General features: G+C 41.2%; 1 protein-coding gene across 1 annotated transcript in view; it reads left to right on the top strand.

The window, feature by feature from the left end:
• PTPRS (protein tyrosine phosphatase receptor type S) overlaps positions 1-22,728 on the top strand; it is a 523,802-nt gene that overhangs the window by 208,337 nt on the left and 292,737 nt on the right. Inside the window, exons 8-13 of the mRNA XM_075864303.1 lie at positions 5,214-5,483; positions 6,552-7,133; positions 10,426-10,559; positions 12,115-12,259; positions 21,955-22,260; positions 22,417-22,610. Coding sequence (XP_075720418.1) covers positions 5,214-5,483; positions 6,552-7,133; positions 10,426-10,559; positions 12,115-12,259; positions 21,955-22,260; positions 22,417-22,610 — 1,631 coding nt within the window. The remainder of the gene's footprint in view (positions 1-5,213; positions 5,484-6,551; positions 7,134-10,425; positions 10,560-12,114; positions 12,260-21,954; positions 22,261-22,416; positions 22,611-22,728) is intronic.

Below are 22,728 nucleotides of genomic sequence, written 5' to 3'. Positions count from 1 at the left end.
TCATTTTACTGTGAGTGGGGGGCTGATGGTCTTCAAGTGGTTTCCACCTGTGACTGCAAATTGAAATTAATAGAAGGAAGAAAAATACCTGTGGCACTCGTTTGGTGCTTTTTTTGCCTGCGTCTTTTGCATTAGCTTCAACGGCTTAAACAAAAAGGTCAAACAACGCTGTCAATACAAAATCTGCTTCAAAATTCCTGAAGGAATTTTTAAAGCAAATTTTTTTGCATTACATAAAACGCAGTTTGAACATACCCTATGAGTGGAGTGCTTGTTTTTAGCTGTTTTCTGTCTTTCTCATAACTATTTTTGGTAGGGGTGCCCTGAGGAAATTTTATTTTTCCAGTGGTGCCTCGAGTCCGAAAAGGTTGGGAAACTCTGTACTAGGCTACAGGATCACGCCGGCCTACGCAAGGATCCCATCGTGGAGCAGCTCAGTTCTCCATGGGAACGGGGCCTAGGTGAATTATTTTTTTGTTTGGAAGCACTGTCTACAAGATGGGGGGGGGGGATATATGGCACGATCTACAAGGAGGAGGTGGGGCATTATAGCACTGTCTACAGGGAGGCTGTATGGCACAATTTACAGGGGAGCGCTATCTACAAGGGGGGGGATGTGGCAGCCAGGGGAGGGGGGCATTATACGGTGTGGGGGCCACTAAGCGGACATTATACTGTGTAGGCGTACTACAGGGGGCAATATACTGTGTGGGCACTATTAGAGGACAAAATACTATGTCCTTGAAGGGGTTATAATCTATTATATTAAATATTGTTCTTATACTGTATGGGGGTCACTAAAGGGGCATTATACTGTATGGGGGTCACTAAAGGGACATTATACTGTGTGGGGGCACTATATAGGGCATTATACTGTGGGGGGCATTATACTTTTATTTTTTATTGGCCATTCATTTTATGATGGGGGTGGGGCACCGAAAGATAATTTTGCACGGGGCGCCATCTATCCTAAGGCCGGCCCTGGTTATGAGATATGATTGACCAATGTTATAAGCTCAAGTGTTGTCAAATTATGACTACACTTCCTATTCTAATTTCTGTCTGGAGCAGTGTTGCCTTGGTAACTTTGTCGGGTCGCGGGGGGGGGGGGGCAATTGAGTGACAAAGTGCACTGTCCCTCTGTTTGTAATAGCTTAGATGCCTCGGTCGCTATTGATAAGCTGTTTGACTACACAGCCTGGACATTTACCTGTGTGCAGATTGTCGTGTCATATAAGTTGCACCAAGTACTTGCACCATACACAATCATTAATAAAATGTATGCATTTTACATTGTCCCTATCCTGTCAGTACCCGATCTTTTGCCTTCAATTATCTGACCGCTTCCATAGGGATACCCATTACACGCTACAGTCAGATGGATAACTAATATCACTAGAGAGAATTGTCTGATACTTTTCTGATGGATGGAAAGATTTGTCAGTCAGAAAATACATTATTACACACTGATGGTTGCCATAATTGTATGTTAGAATGTGTTCAGGCATTGTGGTTAATTTGTTTTGGTTTTTTGCCACAACTTTTGCAGAATTTTGTCATAATGAATCGGTTTTGCTGCAATTCATTTTTTTTTACAATTACAACAAAAAATGTGATTGGACAGTGACGTGTGAACACAGCCTAAGGCCTCATGCACACGACCGTATTTTTTCCCACCCGTAAATACTGGCGTAAATACGGGTCCGGTGTCACACGTATTCCACCCGTTTTGCACCAGTATTTACGAACCCGTGCTCGTAAATATGGGTCCGGTGTCACACGTATTCCACCCGTATTTACGAGCACGTTTTTGGCGGCAAAATAGCACTGCACTAATCGGCAGCCCCTTCTCTCTATCAGTGCAGGATAGAGAGAAGGGACAGCCTTTTCTGTAATAAAAGTTAAAGAAATTCATACTTACCGGCCGTTGTCTTGGTGACGCGTCCCTCTCTTCACATCCAGCCCGACATCCCTGGATGACGCGGCAGTCCATGTGACCGCTGCAGCCTGTGATTGACCTGTGATTGGCTGCAGCGGTCACATGGCCTGAAACGTCATCCAGGACGTCGGGCCGGATGTCGAGAGAGACGCGTCACCAAGGCAACGGGCGGGAGACCGGACTGGAGGAAGCAGGAAGTTGTCGGTAAGTATGAACGTCTTTTATTTTTATTTTTTACAGGTTTATACTGATCGGTAGTCACTGTCCAGGGTGCTGAAAGAGTTACTGCCGATCAGTTAACTCTTTCAGCTCCCTGGACAGTGACTATTTACTGACGTCGCTTAGCAACGCTGCCGTAATGACGGGTGCACACATGTAGCCACCCGTTATTACGAGAGCTCCATAGACTTCTATGGACTGTCCGTGCCGTTATTACGGCCAGAAATAGGACATGTTCTATCTTTTTTAACGGAACGGGCACCTTCCCGTGAGAAAACGGGAAGGTACCCGTGGCCAATAGAAGTCTATGAGCCCGTTATTACGGGTCGTGATTACGACCCGTAATAACGGGAGTTTTTACGGTCGTGTGCATGAGGCCTTAGGATTTGTATAGCGGGATGGAAAATTATATACCAGTAGAATCCCCAATTTAATTTGCATACAAAAATTGGAGCATTCTTGGGCGTTATTTTAACACACGCACCTTTTAAACGTAGACGTGTTGTACAATGTGTGTGAATTCCTCACATCTTAGTTCTTTGCAGAGTGCGGGTATAGAATTTTTTTTTTGCTGGCTAGAATAGTGTAGTAGACTATTCTATCCAGAGGCATCCAGTAAAAAACGTATATGTTAAATGTATCAATTTTTGTTAACATGAGAGCCTATCGGTGAGGGATGCCACAGGTTTAACAGATACGTCGTCCGCTTATCATCAATAACTAATCATGATATGTCTGTTAAACGGATGCCAGTATAGCCTATGGGTGATGGATGCGTTAAATGAATGCCTAACAGTGGCATCTGTCACCCATAGACTATAGTGATATCCGATTAGCTAATACGTCATGAAAAGGGTCATGAAAGCTCATGACGTATCGATTAAACGGATACCATTATAGTCTATGGGTGATGGATGCCACTGTTATGAATAAGTCACAGCCTGCATTTATCGTATATGTCCGGAGCTTTTCCTGGCATGTACTTTGAACAGACAACTTACCAGTTATGCCAGTAACATGCACAGGTTTCACTTTTGAGGAATAGAATTCACTTATTGTATGGATTATTGCCATGCAAAATGCACAGTCATTAGAGGTGATCAATATTTCTTGCTCTAGGTATCCGATTAGCTGCTTAGGACCATAGTCCTGCTTTTTCTTTTGCTCTAGTTGTCGAAGATAAGCCCTAAATCTTTAATATAATGCATCTGTGATTCTGGGCCCTGTGAGTGCTTCTTTTCTATTTTTATACTTGATTAAACCTAAATATCATATCCATACAGATGTATTGTAACCCTGTCCTTCAGACTCCGATATAAGATATTTAGAGCCTACCGTACATTTTTAGATTCTATTATAATTCTCCTCTGTTCAATAGTTTGTATTCAGTTTTTCTCATGACAACAGAGTATATGCATCACATGCTGCTGTTTGTCTGTAAATGTGTTTGCTGACTCAATTTTGTCAGTCAACTGCTGTCCCATTTCTACTCTCTGCACTCAGTTATTTGTTGGCCCCATCAGAAGACTTGCACTACTCTGTACTGTCCGCATGTTACTTTGTCTTCTCCACTTTTATTCATTGTATGTTAGGTGTGCCTGAGGATTTGGTGGAGCCTCTTGTGACTCTGTTCTTTGGAACAGATTCTAATCGGAATTCAACAACCAAGAATTAGTTAAAAATGACATGGACTGTTCCATTAATTCCATACGCTTACACACACACTTAAGAGGTTTCATATCACACCTTCTTTCTCACCATATTAAAAAGCAATGAAATTAACCAATATCAACGTATGTTTGGGTATATGCATGTGTGTATATATATGTATATGTATATGTGTACATATATATATATATATATATATGTGTGTGTGTGTATATATATATCTATATATATCTATGTATATATATATATATATATATATCTTTTTATAAAGCATATTCTCTTTTCCCTAGTTAACTGAACAGCCATTTTGACTTATATATTAAAATATGAGATAATAAAAGCAAATTTATGATGTTTGCATATATTGATTCTTTGGAAACTTTGCTCAATACATTACCAAGAACAGAGTCACTGAATTTGGGGCTGCCTCAACCCCTTGATCCATGTTCTTACTCGTGAGGTCTGAAAACTGCATCCACCTATCAGCAAGGGGGATGCACAGAACATGTCACTGTTACTCTCAGCGTTAAGTCCATCACTTTGTTTTACTGCAAATTATCCGTTTAATATCCCACCAGGGCTGGAGGTGTTCATGTTCAACACATTTATTCACATATGCTGTAGATAAAAAAAAAATTAAGTGGGTTCTCTGCCCTTAATCCCCTGATGCCTTTTTCTACACCCAGTATTGCGGGCATTTGCTAGTTGCCCTTATGTTATATTCCTCTGCATTTTCTGTCTTTCCCTTCCCTTTTTGTCTTCTCTCCCGTTTTTGTTTTATTTTCTTTATTAATTTTATACCTCTTTTGCATGATGTTTGTGTTTCTGAGAGCTGCATTTATCGATGAAACCGTGTCAGATTCTAAAGAGGCTTCGTTAGGGTTTTTACACCCCAAAACCACAAAAATTTCATTAGAGTTTCTCATCTCTGCTGCTGGTATGCGGTGCACCAAAAGAGTAGATATACATTTTAAAACCTATTATATGATACTGGTGATTAGAGTGTGGCTACGTTGACATATGAGAAGCGTCCATCATAGCCAACAATAGCTGTTCATTTAAGAACAGTTCTATAAAGGTCATATGATCCCTAAAGGAAAAAAAAGCCTTAAACGTAAGTTTAATTTGGTTCTCATACCCTGTATCTGTTGTTAAAGATGAGAAATTGCTAATAAATTTTTGTGTATTATCTGTGCTGTGATGGGTGTACTCCTGATCTATGGAACCCTTTTGCTATGAATTATGGCTTAATGTTTCTATATTCTCACTTTTTGTTTGTGAAGTAAGTTTTTATTTTAAAGTCTTTTCTATAAAAAAAAATATTTCTAAAATACACCGTGCCTTTTTAAGTCTGTTTCTTTCTGTATCCTTGTTAATTTACCTGCAGTTCGTCGTGTTGCTCCGCGCTTCTCCATTCTACCTGTGAGCCATGAAATTATGCCTGGAGGTAATGTTAATATAACTTGCGTTGCGGTTGGTTCACCCATGCCATATGTGAAGTGGATGGTGGGCGCTGAAGACCTAACCCCAGAAGATGACATGCCAGTGGGGCGTAATGTTCTGGAGCTTACCAATGTGAAGGAGTCTGCTAATTACACCTGTGTTGCCATGTCAAGTCTTGGGGTTATTGAATCGGTAGCCCAAATCACAGTGAAATGTAAGTATTCTTTATTCACATGGTGTCTACAAACAACTACCCGGGACTGGATTATATCCATCATTTAAATGCTTATATGAAATTTCCCAGCACAATCATGGGGAGGAAGTAGACCATTTATTTTAAGAGATAAAATCCAGACAGTTCTTCTGAAAATGAAGGAGCGATCGAAATTATCTTTCATCACAGTAAATCAACCAAAAATGCGCTATTGTGAATAGAGATGTCTAATTTATGGTAGTCTAGAACATTAAAGCCGGGTTCCCATGGGTCGTATACACTGTGTAAAACTACACAGCGTATCCGACCTGGAACCCGCAGTGTATTCCGTCCGAAAAATTGCACCACATGGTGGTACAGTTTTTCGCGAGTAATTTCCGCAGCGGTAGAGAAAAACATTCAAACTTACCCCGGACGTTGTCATTGTGACGCATCACTTATTTGCCGTCCGGCCTCCCTGGATGACGCAGCAGCTTGTGATTGGCTGCAGCGGTCACATGGGATGAAACGTAATCCCGGGAGGCCAGACTGGAGGAAGAAGCAGGGAGTTCTGGGTAAGTATGACTTTTTTTCCTGAGTCGCAATACTTGGCTATTTGTTGTGGGTCTTGCATCCCCATTGAATTCAATGGGGAAAACCTGCAACAGAAAACCGATGAAAACGCAGCATAAATTGACATTCTGCAAATTTGAATTCCGCACTGCAGGTCAATTTATTAACGTTTTTGCATAGATTTTTTTCCGCAGCATGTGCATGAGATTTTCAAAATCTCATTTACTTTGCTGGTACTGTAAATGCTGCGGAGTTTCCGCACACAATTCCATTGCGGAAATTCTGCAGCGTTTATGCTACGTGGAAACCCGGCCTAAGACTATTACCAGACAGTGGACAGATTTTCAGCTTGCCATTCCTTGCATTCAGCCAACTTACTTGCATTCATTGTGTTTGCCCATGTTTGTTTTTAGGAGCGTAAATAAAGTATATTTAGTTTCACTAGTTTTTTTTTTTTAAAAATGTCTATTTACTGTTTTGATTATTTCTTCTTCTTTTTTCCCCCTAATATGTTAGCCCTTCCCAAGGCACCAGGTGCTCCTGTAGTAACAGAAACAACCGCTACAAGTATAACAATCACATGGGACTCAGGAAATCCTGATCCAGTGTCTTACTATGTAATAGAGTACAAGTCTAAAACACAAGATGGACCATATCAAATCAAAGAGGACATCACTACTACAAGATACAGCATCGGAGGCTTAAGTCCCAACTCTGAATATGAGATTTGGGTATCAGCAGTAAACTCTATTGGCCAAGGACCACCTAGTGAACCTGTTGTAACACGTACAGGGGAGCAGGCACCTGCTAGTGCACCTCGAAATGTACAAGCTCGAATGCTTACCTCCACTACTATGATAATTCAGTGGGAGGAACCAGTGGAGCCCAATGGCCAAATAAGAGGTTATCGTGTTTACTACACTATGGAGCCTGACCAGCCAGTCAGCAACTGGCTAAAATATAACGTGGACGATAACCTTTTGACTACTATAGGAAACCTTTTAGAACATGAAACCTATACTGTCCGAGTATTGGCTTTTACTTCAGTGGGAGATGGTCCACTCTCTGATCCAATTCAAGTAAAAACACAGCAGGGAGGTAAGTTGTTGCTTTACACACACTACAAATAAAGTTATAGCATGTTTTATTATCCTTCTGCCTAGCAACTTTTAATAGTTACCATAAATAATACCATTAAAAATTGTATTTAAACTACAACAGTTGATATGATCACTAGGTAAGGCTAGGTTCACACTCTTTTTACAGTACAGTCCATTTTTTGCAGTATATTTTTTTTGCAACTCATCTAAATTTAAAACCTAATAGTAACATTTACATCAGTTTTTCAATCCATCTACCATTGACCTTACTGATGTGAAAAAAAAAAAAAAAAAAAAGATCATTAGTACACATCAGTTTGAATCAAACTGGTTCCGTCGACCTATGAAAAGAAGACTACAAAAATATGCAGTTTCAAACTAAGCCTCAGGCCTCCTTCACACGACAGGGTCCGAGTGTCGGCCGGGAAAATCGGCCGATTTGGACCCGATTTGTATCCGTTTTTTTCCCTGACTGTTTTTTAATCGGATGAATTTTTTGCACTTTACTTATTTTTTTATTATTATGGTCTGTCCCTCAAAGGTCAAAAAAGACCTTTTTGGAACTTTTCATATTTTTTTTCTTTCTTTTACACCAGGCTTTTCCCCTGTAACTGGGGCTGCACAGCAGCCCCAGTTACAGGGGAAATCAGCCATCTCACAGTGACGATTGTCACTAATAGGGCTGTGCTGGGTCTAGTTAGACCCAGCAACAGTCTGCCACTAACGGCACCCGGCGATCATGTGACCAGTCACATGATCACCGGGAGGAATAGAGACAGCGCCGCTGCTGCTGTCTCTATTCCTATACACAGCGTTCATTGACCGCTGTGTAAAAAGACATCGGAGAAGACAGAAGCAGCGAAAGCTGCTCCTATCCTCTCCTCAGGGTCCCCGGCAGTCACTGACAGCCAGAGACCCGACATTCAGCTGCCCGTTCGCGCGGGCAGCAAGTTAAAACCCGAGCCGTAAAAAGTCTGTGGCTCGGGTTTTAAGGACCCTGACCGCTGGCCGTAAAAACACAGCCTGCGGTCGGGAACCAGTTAAAACAAGCAGGGGAAGGGAGCCAGCGCAGCGCTCCCTTCCACCTGCTGTACACCCCGGCCCTGCCACACAGTATCTCCAGCGTAGCCATTCGTCTGAATGGCATCAACTCCTCCTCACATGCACTCTGTGCTGTGAGGAGGAGGAGAGAGTGCACGAGCGACGGTAGACCCGGCCATCACTCGGGACACATTCCGGTGATGGGCGTGTATTACCCGGCCCCATAGACTTCTATGGGAGCTGGGCGGCCGGGTACCCGGCCGAAAATAGGGCATGTCCCATTTTTGGACGGCCGGTTTTCCCAGCCTGTCAAAAAATCGGTCGTGTGAATAGCCCCATTAAGGGGTCTATTATTCCTAATGCAGCCGGGTGCCGGCCGATTTATGAACGGCCGGCACCCGGCCGGGAAACCCTGTCGTGTGAATCCCGACAGGGTCGTACGTTTTTGGACGATTTTCCCGGCCGGTTTGCATCCGTTCCGATTCTGTTCAGGGCCGTGTTGCCGTTTTTACCGATTTGGACCCGATTTGCATCCGTTTTTTTCCCTGTCCGTTTTAAAATCGGATGAATTTCATTTAAATTTGTTGCCACACACAGCTCTCTGTAGATAATGCCACCCTGCCCCCTGTAGGTAATGCCACCCTGCCCCCTATAGGTAATGCCACCCTGCCCCTTGTAGGCCGGGGATTGGGGATTCCGACCCCTACAGGGAGCAAAAAAAGACCCTCCTCCTCCTCACATGCACTCTGCACTGTGAGGAGGAGGAGGAGGAGAGAGAGTGCGCGAGCGACGGTAGACCCGGCCATCACTCGGGACACATTCCGGTGATGGCCGTATATTACCCGGCCCCATAGACTTCTATGGGGGCCGGGTACCCGGTCGAAAATAGGGCATGTCCCATTTTTTTGACGGCCGGTTTTCCCGGCCCGTCAAAAAAATTGGTCGTGTGAATAGCCCCATTAGGGGTCTATTGTTCCTAATGCAGCCGGGTGACGGCCGATTTATGAACGGCCGGCACCCGGCCGGGAAACCCTGTCGTGTGAATTCCGCCTTAGGTGTCACGCGCATTTTACTTTCGAGTTGTGTGGAGCCGTAATAGCCATAGAAGTATGGGCTTACTGAGCCTCAGATATATTACAGGTTTTTAGTTTTTTCCTATTCCACATGAATCCGACAGAAAACGAATTGTGGCATGCTTTATCGGAAGCCATATTATGAAGCTATTCTCTCCTAGAACATTGTTACTATGGGAGATTTGCTCTGTAATATAATGCTGTTTGGCTGCTGCGCACATGAGGCCTTAGACAAAAACTTTTACACTATATGCATTACATAATAATTTATTACATAATGTTTTGTATAGATATTTCAAAAATGGGTTGGCATTAAAGGGTGAATAACAACTATGAAAATGTTAGTTTTCATTCTTTTGGATAATTCCCTGTTTGTTACTCACATCATTCTATCACTGTTTGGTAACACATACAATTTGACCAACAACGTTTATTTTGATTCTGATTCTGAATCCTGATGGACCATCCTGCATCTATATTGTATATTCGTTCTTGATGTAACATTACTTTTAAGGTTCATGTTTAGATAAAATATATGCTATGATAAATGCTGCATTGTAGGCACACTGTAGTCCTTTTGTTAAGCTTTGGGCATTACATAGTGTGTAAGGCTATAGGCCAAGTCGCATCTTACTGTGTGCCATATGTTATTGCCTACAGTGTGTGTGAGAGACTCATGCTGTGAAAGGGGAACGGGAGAATCCAGCGGGGACATTTGATTGGCTCAGTGCACACAGCACAGCTTTGACATCACACCAGGTAGAAATTGGGCACGGCAAGAGAAATATAGCATTACATTCTGGCTATTCAAATGAATAGCTGTCCATGTAATGCATGGTACATGGAGACCAATCGCACAGAGGGCCCCAATGTAAAATCTGTAACTGGACCTCCACCTACCATGTACTATTCATTATACTGATGTGGCAAAGGGGCATTTGGGTCCCCATCAGGCACCATGGCTAGGTGTGACTTCTAGCTCTGCAGCCTCTATAGTTACACCGCTGTCCTTATACCCTAATATGGTACATGGGGTTTTTCGTGGTGAGACAACTCCTTGATAAGTATGCGTTAAAGGTGATTGTATCATTATTAAAATGAGACGTAAATTAAGTTTGACAGATATTAACCAATATAATGTTTACTCTTTTTTTTTTTTTGTATAATAATATATAGTCCCTGGCCAGCCTATGAATTTCAGAGCTGAAGCCAAGTCGGAAACCAGCATTAGCCTGACGTGGAGCCCCCCTCGTCAGGACAGCATTGTGAAGTATGAGGTTTGTTACAAAGAAGGAGAGCGAGGGAATGAGGTAAGTCTTTTACATAGGCTATATTAATATAATATATATTGTGATGGAAACCTTGTAATTAAAAATAAGGATATAAAGTGCCCTTTTTAATCCATGATTTGCCCACATGCTACTCTTTTCATTGTTATACTGAAATAAGTAAAGATGCATCTGTTCAGTTGTTTATCCACACTAGCTTACCACTAGGGTCAGATCTGTTCTATGGAGCATGGACTTTGCCAGGAATGGTCAGCCAGTTGAGATCTGGCCATCCAAATGAGCATTCTCTAAAATGCTGGTTAGGACATGGCATATATGAATGCAAGTGCCACCTAGATCTGTCTCAAAATTGAATGTCACAGCAACTTCCTATAAAAAAGTGGATTATACATGGTACCCTTGATCAGTTTACTTTGTGTTCTGACGGTGGTCTTCACAAATAATACAATCACTCCAAGAAAAACAGAAGCAAAAAAAATAAAAATGAGGGAGAAGTCATCTTTTTAACTGAATTTATTATCCCATCATTCGACTGCATATTATTTAGGCTCAGAGTATTTAACTAATACATTGACTAGTTTCGATAGATGGATGCTACCGTTTTTTTTTTTTTTTTACTGTTTTCACAAATGATATCCAGAGTTCTCCATAAATGTGACAGCCAAAAGCCCATCATAATAATGAGAGCCACAACCCCGTGTCCAGTGACAGACCTAACATCCCATGTCAGTGACAGGTAGATTGTCCCCATAATAGTAACAGCCGCAACTTCCAGAAAGCTCCCTCAAGAGTCATTGTCACATCAATTCCCGACAGAAACAACCACAGTCCACCTTAAAAATGATAGCCACACCAGCTGCCATATTGGTAACAGCCACAGCTTCCCATAATATTGAGCAAAAAGCGATAACACTCAGGACTTGTCCACACACAACGGAATTGCTACAGAAATTTTTTGCAGCAATTCCATTGAAAAACGCATTCTGCTGCTGCAAAAACGCACCATTTCCTGCGGTATTTACGGCAGAAAATGGTGCGTATTTTGCTGCGTTTTTCACAATGTTAGGAGATAGTGACATGTCCTCTGAAAAATACAGCAATTCTGGCCACTTTCTGCAGCAGGACTTGACTTGCTGCGGTCTCAAATATATACACCGCAGGTCAATTTCTGCTCCGAATTTCTACACAGCATGTGGATGAGATTTAACAGTTTGCTGCTGCGTTTTTTCCGTCCAAAATTCCGGCTGGAAAAAACGTGGCAATTCCGCAGTGTGTGGACGAGCCCTCTTACTTGCATCCTCCATGTTCAAGCATTGTTTCTCTCTGGCATGGTAAGCGGCCAATCATCCAGTACTGATCACTATCAGCAGAGATCTGTGCTGAAGATGTGGATGAAGTGACTTGTTTGACAGGAAAGTAACAACAGAGACTTGACTTTAAATCCGTATCATTCGAGAACTAGTTTATCAATATTTCCAAGCTCTATGCTTTTCATACAGAATAAGTCCTATATGTTCTGACGTTCAGTATACTTTATCAAAGAGTAATCGTGTGCTGATACTGTATTTTTTAACAGATAAGAAAGACATTTGATCCTGCAACATCTTATTTAGTAGAAGGCCTAAAACCCAACACAGAGTATATATTTCGCCTATCTGCTCGTTCTAATCAAGGTCAAGGTGCTTGGACATCGGATGTTAGAGAGCGCACAATGCAGTCTAGTAAGTGTCCCCTTTCTTTATCACTGTGGAAATGGGGTCAAACTTTAATGTGGCTAGATTAGATCAAATATTTTTTTCTGCTTATTAGAGTTTATAGTTGAGAGCTTTATGACAGATATTTTTTATTCTAATTTGCTTTCAATTAGCCAGAATATTTTCCTTTAGATTACAGTATAATTTATATAGCCATAACCATTACATCTTTCCAAAAAGGAGTAAAAAAACAAACATGATATGCACATTCAATATTGACAGGGATCTAAGCCCCCAAAAAAATAATTATGAATAAATATATATAATCTGTTTTAATTTTTTTTACACATTTTGGTCATACTTTCCACCTGACACTTTGTGGCGACCCCTTTCATTTGGGTCCCTGCCCACAAACATTACATATACCAGAAGGCATGAGTTTGATTGACATTAGTGTAATATATTATAACACAAAAACCCATATTTTTCAGTTACACCAAAAGTATTTCTTTCCTTTGCCATGATATGAATAACTATTTGTTTATTTGACTTACCTGTTCATTATTACAAAAAAATTGATCAGTGTATACACTGTCCATTATCTCACTGTTATGCACTAGGGCATACAATGCTGTCTGTTGCTTTGTCAATAAATTATGTTTATAAAGGCAAACTTTTTACAGGATTTTGTGAGTGGCCTCTGATATTTTTCCTGATTCATCCTTTTGCCAGATCAGCTCTGTTATAGGCACTCTATTCTTGGTTCATTCCAGAAGTTCTCAGTAGGATTGCAGGCTGCTCCCTGGTCTAGTCATAATAATCCGAGTATCAATGAGGGTCTTCTCTTGCTGATAAATAAAATATTCTCCATATTATTCATGTTTGCTCTCTGCATTCATGATCCAAATGCCCTTCAGCAATGCCTTTTATTACCATCACCAAACTTAAAGGGGTATTATGGTTTCAGAAGGTTGATGTTTACAGTTAAAATAATTGTACAGCTATCAGGATAGATTTTTATCCTCTGAAAGTTAGCATTGAAGGGTCCTATTCAATGACCACAAGAGGAGATCTTTTAAAAACCTGTGAGAAATTTGATAAAGAAAATAAATAAAAAATTGTATAACCATTTATTTTACAAAGAATAAGCTTTGTTTGCTGAAACCTGAATACCTCTTTAATTGCTGGCATAATTTTTTGCCTTGCATTTTCCACATTCAGGCAGAGCTGTCACAACGGTTTCTACTTGTCTCATGTCCAAGGAGAGAAGCTCTTAGTCCGTAGTGTCAGTTTTTATTAGGGTTGGATAACTGTAGAGCATTTATAATCCACATAACCCAACAAATCACGTACCTTGTTAGAGCTTTAGTTGTCCTTACATTTTTGTGTACGCAAGGCCCACATCTCATATCACCTGTTTGTGTTACCTTAACATTTCACTTGGCATTAGTATCATGTGCAGATCACTGCAGTGCTTACAGTGTATGGCTCTGTATATATTCGTTCTGCACCGTATGCTAATGCCATTCAGTGGTATATTGTGTTAGTCATTTTACCATGCTATCCAGGGAGCATGGAATTATTTATACATGCGTTTATGTCCTACACTTTGGGGGAGATTTACGATGACTGGTTTACCTCTTGTTGGTGTGCCTTGACTTCTGCCATATTCCCCAACATTGTGCACACTTGTTTGGGAAATTAGCACATGGCACAGAAATATGGCAGATTGTTCTTTGCCACTTTTCTAACAGAAAAAGTATCCGAGAACTCCACCCACTTCCCCCGATACAAGGGTTTTAAAATATTGGCATTCAAGGTGGCACAATTGCATTGACTAATCTCCCCTTTTGCAAATCTATAATTAGAAATAATAGACCCCTGAATAAAACTTTGAATGTACACCTGACTTGATGCTGACAGTGGATGAAACTATGGATGTCGCCAGATCAACCATAGGCAAAGATAGAAGTCCAGTTCGAATTGATCTCAACCGATTCACACTTCTAATTGTCAACAAACTATACTTATTTTGCAGATACTGTATATCTAGAGTACGTAATCCGTGTGCTAACATGCTCACATTATGTCAAAGCAAGGAAATTAATCCCAACACTGTTAATCGGTGACATGTTCTACGTCTGTAGTATATAAACTCTAGTAATGCAACATGTGGACTGCACATACAAAGCACCGACTGTTGCTACATGAAAGCTCCCATAGGTTGTAGCACATATCAATTCCCACAACCTAAAAGCACAATTCAGTAAAGTATATATATTATTGTCCCACAATGTAGTGTTTGTGCATAGTAAACTATATGTAGACATTTTAATTCTACCCTTCCATGCATATACAGTGATACATTCTTAAAGGCAGGTTTAAGACTCCCGTGCCTCTCCAACACTCTCCCCTTTTGAATGTCTGTATTTTACCATGCTTCCACTAAAAATAAGAACACGGACAGCCCGATCCTGCAAATAACACTCTGTGCGGCAGCGTGCATTGCCATCAACAGCAGTGCGTAAATAAACAGTCTTAGGGTATAGGAACGGTGCTGCAAATTTATTTGGCGTGGGCTGGAAGGGGTTAAATGATAAAATGCAAACTGTTTTCAACCATAACTAAGCAAAGGAGCTTACTTTTATGCTGTTAATACTTGTAACTCAATAAAACTATTCTGAAATAAGGCTCTGTTCATATGATAGCTCTTCAAATGGATCCCAACAAATTATGACAGATCCCATCGACTTATAATGGGATTTGACAGGTTTCTGTTAAGTCCTGCTATGTTTGACATCACAAACAGTCCTGCAGACTGCATTAGTGGAAGGTCTGACAGAGAAGTAAAAACACAAGTGTGAACTAAACCTAAGCTCCCCCTATCGTCTGCCTCTCTATGACTATACAATGAATTTGAAGCTCTCTATCAGACAAAATTAAACTCCATAAACATACATAATAAAATCAATATATTATATGATATTGGTCCAAAAATTACATCTACTTTTTTCTATGTACTGTTCAGGGGAAAATGCAGGATCTTTAAAGGATGGTTTCCAAGTACATTGGTGCCCGCAACGTAAACCGCAAAATGCCCCTATTATACGGCCTTTGCAACTTTATACATAATAAGATCATACAGTTTTACATGAGGTTGCTTTGGGGTTAGCGATAGTATTCTGATCATACTCTTGGTGCCTTAGTGGTTAATACCCAATACCTCTGTTGGTCTAAGGTAATGAGGGGGTTAATATTGATATTGGTGGTTATAGCTTTATATCTACTATACCTGGAGGTCTATGGTGCTTTAGCAGTTAACACACCAACTTATTATAATTATGTTATTATATAGTATTATTATATTATTTAGGATGGTGCAGGGATTAGTGATTATCTGGGGCAGAAAAATGTAGCTATAATTTAATTTAATAAATAGGTCTTCTAGAATAATTCTATAAATAGAATTCTTATATGGCTCTGTTTTCTTAAAAAGCATTCCTAATCCCCCGACTCACTTCACACATCCATAGTGAATCATGATCACATTTTTTCTTCCCACAGCTGCCCCTAGGGGGAGCTGACTGCTTAGGAATTCATAAAAACACTCCTAGAACTGAATAATGCAGTGAGCTCCCCTAGTCATTAAACCATTAACTGGATTATTTTTCTGATCTGATCAGAGGGGGTTTGGAGGCACGAGAACACCCCCGCCCCCACTAAGCACTCCCCTGCTGTGTATTTTTATTTCCTAATAAAGACTTATTACAGGGCTTAGGGTGCGTTCACATATATCAGTTGCATCAGCATCAGTTTTTTTGTCTCCTCAAGTGATTACAGCTGATGCAAAAATGTATCAGTTGCCATCAGTCTTTTTCTCAATTTTTACTACAAAACAATCAGTTGCCATCTGTTAGTTGTCATCAGTTTTTACCATTCATTTTAAACATCAGTTTTTACCACAATGGTCCACCAAAAAGGTGGTCTAGGGTCCGAAAATGTGCCAACTTTATCAGAGTGGTGCATAGTTTGTGATAGATTGGATACATGATAGATTAGATACATGTCATGGCTCTCCTCTGCTCCGGCCTCACTGCTACACTGAAGTCTGACACACACATTGTTATGGCACGTGTGTCATATTCAGTGCGGCGTCGAGAGAGAGCCCAGAAGGCAGCTGCTGGCCACTGACCTCATCTCAGAGCAGATCTATGAAGCGGCCATGGGAGCCTGCAAAGACTCCGAACACAAGCCCCAACTTCAGGGAGTAACTAGTTTTTGGTGCTTTTACAGCTACCCAATCCCACCCCGCAACTCCTACCCTCCCCACACCTTGCTGGGATTGCTGTTGTTTCTATTCACGCAACAGGGTCCTGGTGTCGTCCGTTAAAAACGGCCGTCTCGGTCCATTTTTGAAGTTTTGCATCTGTTTTGTATCCATTCCATGTCCATGTCTGACACATTTTTAAAAACAGATGGATTTGTGTATATAATGCCGCAGTGCCCTCTGAAGATAATGCCAAAGTGCCCTCTGTATATAGTGCCACACACCCCCTGTAGATAATGACACAGTGCCCTCTGTAGATAGTGCCACACTGCTCTCCGTATATAGTGCCACACGGCCCCTAAAGATAATGCCACAATGTCCTCTGTATATAGTGCCACACATCCCCCTGTAGATAATGCCGCAGTGCTCTCTGTAGATAGTGCCACACTGCCCTCTGCAAATAGTTCCTCAGTGTCCTCTGTAGATAGTGCCACACTTCTCTCTGTATATAGTGCCACATCCCCCGCTGTAGATAATGCTGCAGTGCCCTCTTTAGATAGTGCCACACACCCCCTTGTATATAGTGCCACACACGCCCTGTAGATAATGCCACAGTGCACTCTGTATATAGTGCCACACACCCCCTGTATATAGTGACGCAGTGCCCTCTGTAGATAGTGCCACACTGCTCTCTGTATATAGTGCCATACAACCCTGTAGATAATGCCGCAGTGCCATCTTATATAGTGCCACACACCCCTTTGTATATAGTGCAACACACCCCCTGTAGATAGTGACACAATGCCCTCTGTATATAGTGCCATACAGCGCCCCCTGTAGATAGCGTCACCCCGAGTGTACATACCATTTTACCCTGTAGATCGCGCTACTGAAGCTCCCTCTAGCAGTGGAATCCCCGGCCAGAGAATTGCCGATGCTGTGGCCGGGGCTTCCTCCAGGAGGAGCCCCTAATGCCATAGTCCACATAAGACAAAATAGACGAGGAGACAGCACTTCCAACATATGTCAGCTTTTTAATCACCCGTGCGACGTTTCAGTCCAGCAGGACCTTTCTCAAGCATAGTGAACACAGCAGTACAGGAGTATTTAAGGACTCACAGAGTCAACAGTAATAAAAAATTTGATTAATACAAAAACAGTTTAAAAGGATCGGTGTATAATAAAGCAGTGTAATTTAAAATCACAATCAGACCACCTAGGTGCTTATGCATAGAACTATATAACTTTTAAGGGACTGGTACATCAATAAGCAGTCCGAATAAACAAAAAATAATAATGAATAACAAACTCGCCAAGTGTGTGTATAATCAAAAACGATTACAGGATATTATATCAAGATGCCAGATGGAACTACTCCTAATGGATAACGGCGTCCTGGAAGTCCAGATATCCACGTGTATAGGTTGAATAACATTCTATACTTCCTGTATTCAAAATGTGCATACTCTCGCGAGACTATGCAAATTAGTTCCTGCACATGTGCAGTGCATCTAGTGACTGCACGGCGGCCATTTTGGAAAGTGGCAATGACGAACATTAGAGGAAGAAAACGGGTGATTAAAAAGCTGACATATGTTGGAAGTGCTGTCTCCTCGTCTATTTTGTCTATCTGATATTGGGGACCGCGGATCCAGTCCTATTGTGGTGTGCACCCACTTGTGGTCCAGTGCTGTGGTAATTTTCTGCTTTGGATAGTCCACATAAGGACAGTGACATCAGCGGTTACCTCTAGAAGTGGAATCTCCGACCAGAGAGTTGCCAACGCTCTGCTGGCTGGGGATTACGCTCCTGGAGAAGCCCCTGATGTCACTATCCGTATGTGGATAGTGACATCAGGGGCAACTCCTGATGCAAAATCCCCGGCCACAGCATTGCCGACGCTGTGGCCAGGGATTCCCTCAAGGAGGAACCCCTGACGCCACTGTCCATGTGTGGACAGTGATGTCAGGGGTTATTCCCTGAGCAGAATCCCCGGCCTGACGCTGCTGCCGGGATTTCCTTCAGGAGGAGCCACTGACACCACTGTCCATATATGGACAGTGACGTAGGGTTAACGCTAGGAGCGAAATCTCTGGCCACAGTGTTGCCGACGCTGTAGCAGGGCATTCCGCTCAGAGAGTAGCCCCTGACGTCACTGTCCATTTATGGACAGCATAGTCAGGGGCTCCGTCTGGAGCGGAATCCCCAGCAATGCTGTGAACGGGGTTTCCGCTCCTAGCGGTAACCCCTGACTGACTGCACTCTCCATAAATGGACAGTGCCATCAGGGTCTCCTCCTGAAGGCAATCTCCGGCCACAGCTACAGTGGCACTATCTACAAGGGGGGGGGGGTGTCACTAAATTCTGCTCCTTCTTGCATCCACCTTCCAGCTGGGTGCTACCAGAAGGTGGATGCGGCAGGACCCGGCGTTCATCCGTCCATAGTTAATTAAGATAGGATACTGCACCGGAACTCCCTGGGAGCCGGACCCCAAAACACTGCAGGTAACATTTTTGAATCCGGCTTTTGCACAGGTCCAGCGTCGTACGGCGCCAAAACGAATGTCCTCTGTGCCAGAACAGATCCCATAGAAAGCTATGGGATCCGTTCTACCATCAGTTTTCCTTCGGCTGTTCTGCAACACGCCGACGGGAAACGGACAACGGACATATGTGAACGGCCCTTTAGGGAATTATGTCTTGTCTATTGTTTCCATTTCACATGGCATATAATCATCATCTTTATTTGATCACGAATGTTTCAGTTTTAAAATGAATGCGGTGCGTAAATACAGTAATATATAGGAATTGGATGGTGGTGGTCATGTCCCTCTGACCATCATGGACTAGCATGCAAGATCATGTTGTGTAATATCATTTTAGATTGGACTGAAGCATTAAGCTCCGTCCTGCTGTCTGGGCTGCGCTCTTTATTTCTGCTAACAATTGTAATATGTGGCAGTCTGCGGATGTGCTATGGGCCTTTTTACTACATTGATCACTATAGAATCTTGAATGTGTACATTTTTGCTCATTTTAGTTTAATGGATTGGAATGTTGCTGTTACTGTGGGGATAGATTTCCCTTTATGGCAATAAACCTGAACTTTTCACAGACCGTTGTCTTCACTGCATGAGTGGCTGTGGCAGCTGTTCTTTTTGTGTCTTGTCTTTTTTTCACCTCTGTAACTCACCCAGCTATTTTAATAACTAGGATATTTCACAATTTAGGCGACCAGGTTTCTAATATTTTTCTCATACGTTTAGTTCTGTAACACAATGTATAGTTTTATGGACTTTTTGGAGTGGTCTTGAATGCATTTTAGAGATGACTGTAAAATATTAATGTGTTTTGCTAACTTTACCCACACTCTGCTTCAGGTCCCTAGAACCGATATTGGTTAACCATTAAAGCACAGCAGTGCATTTGTAAAACCGTGGTGTATATCAATCATTTTAAATAATTATTATAAATAAGTTTTAAGCTTTCCAAGGTATCATTGGTTGGAAAACCTTTTTTGGATGACATCTGGACCCTCGAGACACCTCTTGACTGGAAAATGCTGGTGTAGCTTGGTATAGACCCCTTTGTGCTTCCTCTTTTAGGTTTTTGTTCACTCATCACTGTTAACCTTGTATGTATGAGTTGTGAGGGAAGAATGTACTGTCCATTTTGTCTGTTCTATTTTTCTTTCTTCCTTTCTGCATCAGTGCTTTGCTTTACATGCATGCCACTTTCCATTATCTCTAGCACACTTTCCCCTACATTAGTTTGCTTTGTGTGCTGCTTTAAGAAAATGTCTTTGTCCTTGAGCCTCACTTCAAATATACCTGCTAGGCTGTAAGCTCTAACAGCATCAAAGTTTAAAGTAAAATCCATTAAACTAAAGGTAAAGTATTTCTTTTTTTTTTCTGAAGAAGCCGTATTTTAACTCTTCAAGTACCAAGAACATAAAAGAGAACGTCAATTCATTTACTTAAGCAATATCTAATCAGTCATGAACTTAAAACCAAATTATGTTGTCCATGTGACATGCACAAATCTGCTGGTACTTCAAGGGTTAAATGCCCAGTAAAGCTATTTCTTTGAGTATGGACATCAGCCAGATTGCTGTAAAGCAGAAGAGGTGAGTAAAAAGTGACGCTCCAGAATTGCTCACAGACTGACTCTTTTGAAAGTTCAGGAGTTATTTGGTTGGATTTTCAAAGTTCTTCTGTGTCTTGAACTGGAGTAATAAATACAGGTTTGCATCCTTTTTAAAGTTCCAAACACAAAGTGACCCGTGGGTATGGCCATAAACAGTCAGAATGCCATGTGTTGAACTAAGCAGAGGTGAAGAATTGTGACATTATGTTGATGTAAGCTCACTGTAAGGATTTATGAGGTCAGAAAACTTCCAGTGGATTGGTTAAAAAACAATAATTCTAATATAGCGTGGGGGTTTGCATTTCAATAATATTTACCCGTATTTAAATAGTTTTAATTTAATAATTTGGGCTTTATATAAGCATATAATTTCATGTATTGTATAGCCAAGAAAATGATCTGTCATTTGAGATCATTTATTCATCCAAGATTTTCTGATTTAAACCAAACACAGAAGTTGATTCTGATCTCGTTTTTCCTAGAAAGTCTTGTATAAATATTCATGATGTAAAGGTAGGTAATCAAATGGAACCTAAACGAGATCGAAGTGTTATTTATTCATTTTATGTAGTCATTCATTTCCATTTTTATTTCTTTCATCGTTCCCATTTTTAAGATTTCAAACCTGCCTATGTGTTACTGTTGTGACTGATTGTTACTCCTGATTAAATAGTGTTCAGTCACACACGTGCAGTGGAAAAAGCTATTGCTTTCAACAGTTTCTCTGCCTGTCAGCTGGTTGTTGATCAGTTTAGACGTTTTTAGAACCACATAGATCAAAGCATGCAGAAATTGGCTAAATGAATTAAAAAAAATAAAAATGACCGCCACATTAAAACCGGGATGTCATAATGAGAAATATATTGTATAGTAGATGACTGACAGCAAGCAAATAATGTAGACTATAAATGTGATCAAGAAACTGTTACTTAGTCAAGCCATTGTAGCTCTGGAAATGGTACTTTAGCACACAGATTCCATATTCCTGTACAAGTACAATATGTACCTTGCTGTGCAGGTGGCTGACTCCTTATCATACAGAAAGGACTGTTGGGTAATCAACAAATGGCAAATAATTGTATTCAAATTACAATATTTCAGCCCAATTAGTACTATGCATGGAAATTCTTTATAATTTGCCCTTCTGTTCCATTTTGACCTTTTCCGTTAAACATTTGTGATTTAGTTGTTTTCTTTTGTTTTTTTGAGTTGTATTCCTTTTTTTTTTTCTGTTCCATTTTTTTTATCTTTCCCATCTTTTGTTTCTCTGCTTGCCCTATCCCTCCTGCCCTTAACTGTCCTCTCATAGAACCGTCTGCCCCCCCTCAAGATGTAAAGTGTGTCAGCACAAAGTCTACCACAATACTGGTAAGTTGGCAGCCACCCCCTGCAGAGAGCCACAATGGCATTCTTGCTGGATACAGTGTTCATTATGGTGCTTTGGACTCCGAGGACCCAGTACCTAAAGAAGTGAAGGAAATTCCACCTCAAACGACTGGGATCCTTTTAGAAGCTCTAGAAAAGTGGACTGAGTATCGTATCACCGTTGTGGCGCACACCTCTGTGGGACCTGGCCCTGAAAGCTCGCCCGTCGTTGTACGCACTGATGAAGATGGTAATTTTATGCTCTTTTATTACTTTTTTAGTTTTATTTTTACTTAGTGATTTCTGCTATTAAATGGTAAATATATTGTTTTCCATTGTTTCACAAATTAAGTTTGGATTATTTTATTTTCTGGGGGAAAAAAAAAGACTTTGTTTTCTTCCACAGTGCCTAGTGCTCCACCCCGAAAAGTTGAGGTGGAAGTAATCAACTCGACCGCCATTAAAGTATTCTGGCGTTCTCCTGTTCAAAATCGCCAACATGGGCAAATTCGAGGCTACCAAATTCACTATGTCAAAATGGAAAATGGAGAGGCAAAAGGGCTTCCCCACATAAGAGACATTATGCTGGCTGATGCTCAGGTGAGAAACTACTTCGTAATAATTTAACATCATTACATGCCATATTATCTGTAACTAAATTTACATTTGTAGTAATGTATTGAGAATAATAGGGAATACATGAAATCAGAAAGGAGCT

This window comes from Rhinoderma darwinii, chromosome 1 (assembly GCF_050947455.1).
Source record: "Rhinoderma darwinii isolate aRhiDar2 chromosome 1, aRhiDar2.hap1, whole genome shotgun sequence".
Classification (NCBI taxonomy): domain Eukaryota; kingdom Metazoa; phylum Chordata; class Amphibia; order Anura; family Rhinodermatidae; genus Rhinoderma; species Rhinoderma darwinii.
Note: the sequence above shows the minus strand (reverse complement) of the source record. Positions and strands in the feature narration are given on the sequence as shown.